Genomic DNA, 1942 nt, shown 5'->3' on the forward strand with positions numbered 1-1942 from the left:
AGAAAGTTGGTCGAACTACTGCGAGAGTACGTAGACATGTTTGCTTGGTCATACCAAGATATGACAAGACTAGACACTGACATAGTCATGCACAAGCTTCCATTCAAGCCAGAATGCCCGCCAATGAAGCAAAAACTGAGAAGAACGAGTCCTGACATAACTCTCAAGACCAAAGAAGAGGTTAGGAAATAGTTTGATGCAAGTTTCTTGGCTGTAGCAAAGTACCCACAGTGGGTTGCTAACATTGTACATGTCCCAAATAAAGATGGAAAAGTAAGAATGTGTGTAGATTACCGAGATCTAAACAGGGAAAATCCGAAGGATGATTTCCCTCTTCCTCACATCGATGTATTGGTGGACAACACTACTTAATTCTCGGTCTTTTGCTTCATGGATGACTTTATTGTTTACAACCATATCAAAATGGACCTGGAAGACATGGGAAAAACCATATTCATCACCCATAGGGAACCTTCTGTTACAAGGTAATTCCTTTCGGATTGAAGAATTTTGGGGAAACATATTAAAGAGCAATGTTGGCCCTCTTTCATGACATGATTCATAAAGAGATAGAGATCTACTTCAATGACATGATTTCCAAATCCGAGACAAAGGATGGTCACTTGGTTGCAGAAGTTGTTTGCTTACCTGAGAAAGTTCAAACTACGCTTGAATCCTAACAAATTCACTTTTAGTGTCAAATTAGGCAAACTACTGGGATTCATAGTCAGTCAGAGAGGAATCAAAGTCGATCCTAACAAAGTGAAAGCCATACAAAATATGCCAGTATCGAGTATTGAGAAAGAGGTTCATGATTTCTTTGGGAGATTAAACTACATCGCTAGATTCATATCACACCTTATAGCCACATGTGAACCAAATTTCAAATTGTTTTGGAAAAATCAAGCCATTGAGTGAAATGAATATTGTCAAGGGGCATTTAATAAAATCGAAGAATACTTGCAAGAGCCATCAATCTTGATACCCTCTGTTCCAGGGAGACTCTTCATTATCTATTTAATAGTACTTAATGAATCAATGGGTTGTGTGCTTATGCATCACAATGAGACAGGAAGAAAATAGCATGCCATTTATTACTTGAGTAAGAAGTTTACCGACTGTGAATTCAAATACTCATTACTTAAGAAGACTTGTTATGCACTAGCACGGGCCGCCCGACGCCTGAGGCAATACATGTTAACCCACACCACATGGTAGATATCAAAGATGGATCCCACCAAGTATATCTTCAAGAAACCAACTCTCACTGATAGGATTGCTCGTTAGCAGATGTTGTTGTCTGAATAAAACATTCAGTATATTATTCAGAATGCAATAAAAGGGAGTGTGTTATCAAAATATCTTGCTCACCAACCGGTGGAAGATTATCAACCTATGCAGTTTGAGTTTCCTGATGAAGACGTCATGGTTCTAAATGATGAGAATATCATAGGTGGTGATGAAGGGCCTGGACCAGGAGCCCGATGGAAGCCCGCATTTGATGGCACCTCAAATTCCATGGGACATGGAATTGGAGTTGTTTTAATCTCTCCAAGGAACGGTTATACTCCTTTCATAGCAAGGTTGTGCTTTGACTGCACTAACAATATGGCAGAATACGAAGCATGTATCATGGGCATTGAAGCTGTTATTAACCTAAGGATTAAAATCCTAGAGGTGTATGGAGACTCTACACTAATCGTCTATAAAGTAAAAGGAGAATGGGAAACCCGTCATCCTAAATTGGTCCGATACGGCGCTCATGTCATAGAACTGATGAAGTATTTTGAGGAAATCACTTTTCATCACATTCCTATAGAGGAAAATCAGGTGGAAAATGCTTTAGCTACATTATCGTCAATGTACAAAGCGAACTTCCACAGAGAAGCGCGAATTATAAGAATGGTTCGTAGAAATGAACTAGCATGTTGCTCAGTAGTTG

General features: G+C 39.3%; 1 protein-coding gene across 1 annotated transcript in view; it reads left to right on the forward strand.

Annotated features, from left to right (window-relative positions):
* Positions 1–1395: 1395 nt before the first annotated feature.
* LOC127081961 (uncharacterized) overlaps positions 1396–1942 on the forward strand; it is a 606-nt gene continuing 59 nt past the window's right edge. The window contains exon 1 of the mRNA XM_051022189.1: positions 1396–1942. This exon is cut by the window's right edge and continues 59 nt beyond it. Coding sequence (XP_050878146.1) covers positions 1396–1942 — 547 coding nt within the window.

This window comes from Lathyrus oleraceus, chromosome 5 (genome assembly GCF_024323335.1).
Source record: "Lathyrus oleraceus cultivar Zhongwan6 chromosome 5, CAAS_Psat_ZW6_1.0, whole genome shotgun sequence".
Taxonomy (NCBI): Eukaryota; Viridiplantae; Streptophyta; class Magnoliopsida; order Fabales; family Fabaceae; genus Lathyrus; species Lathyrus oleraceus.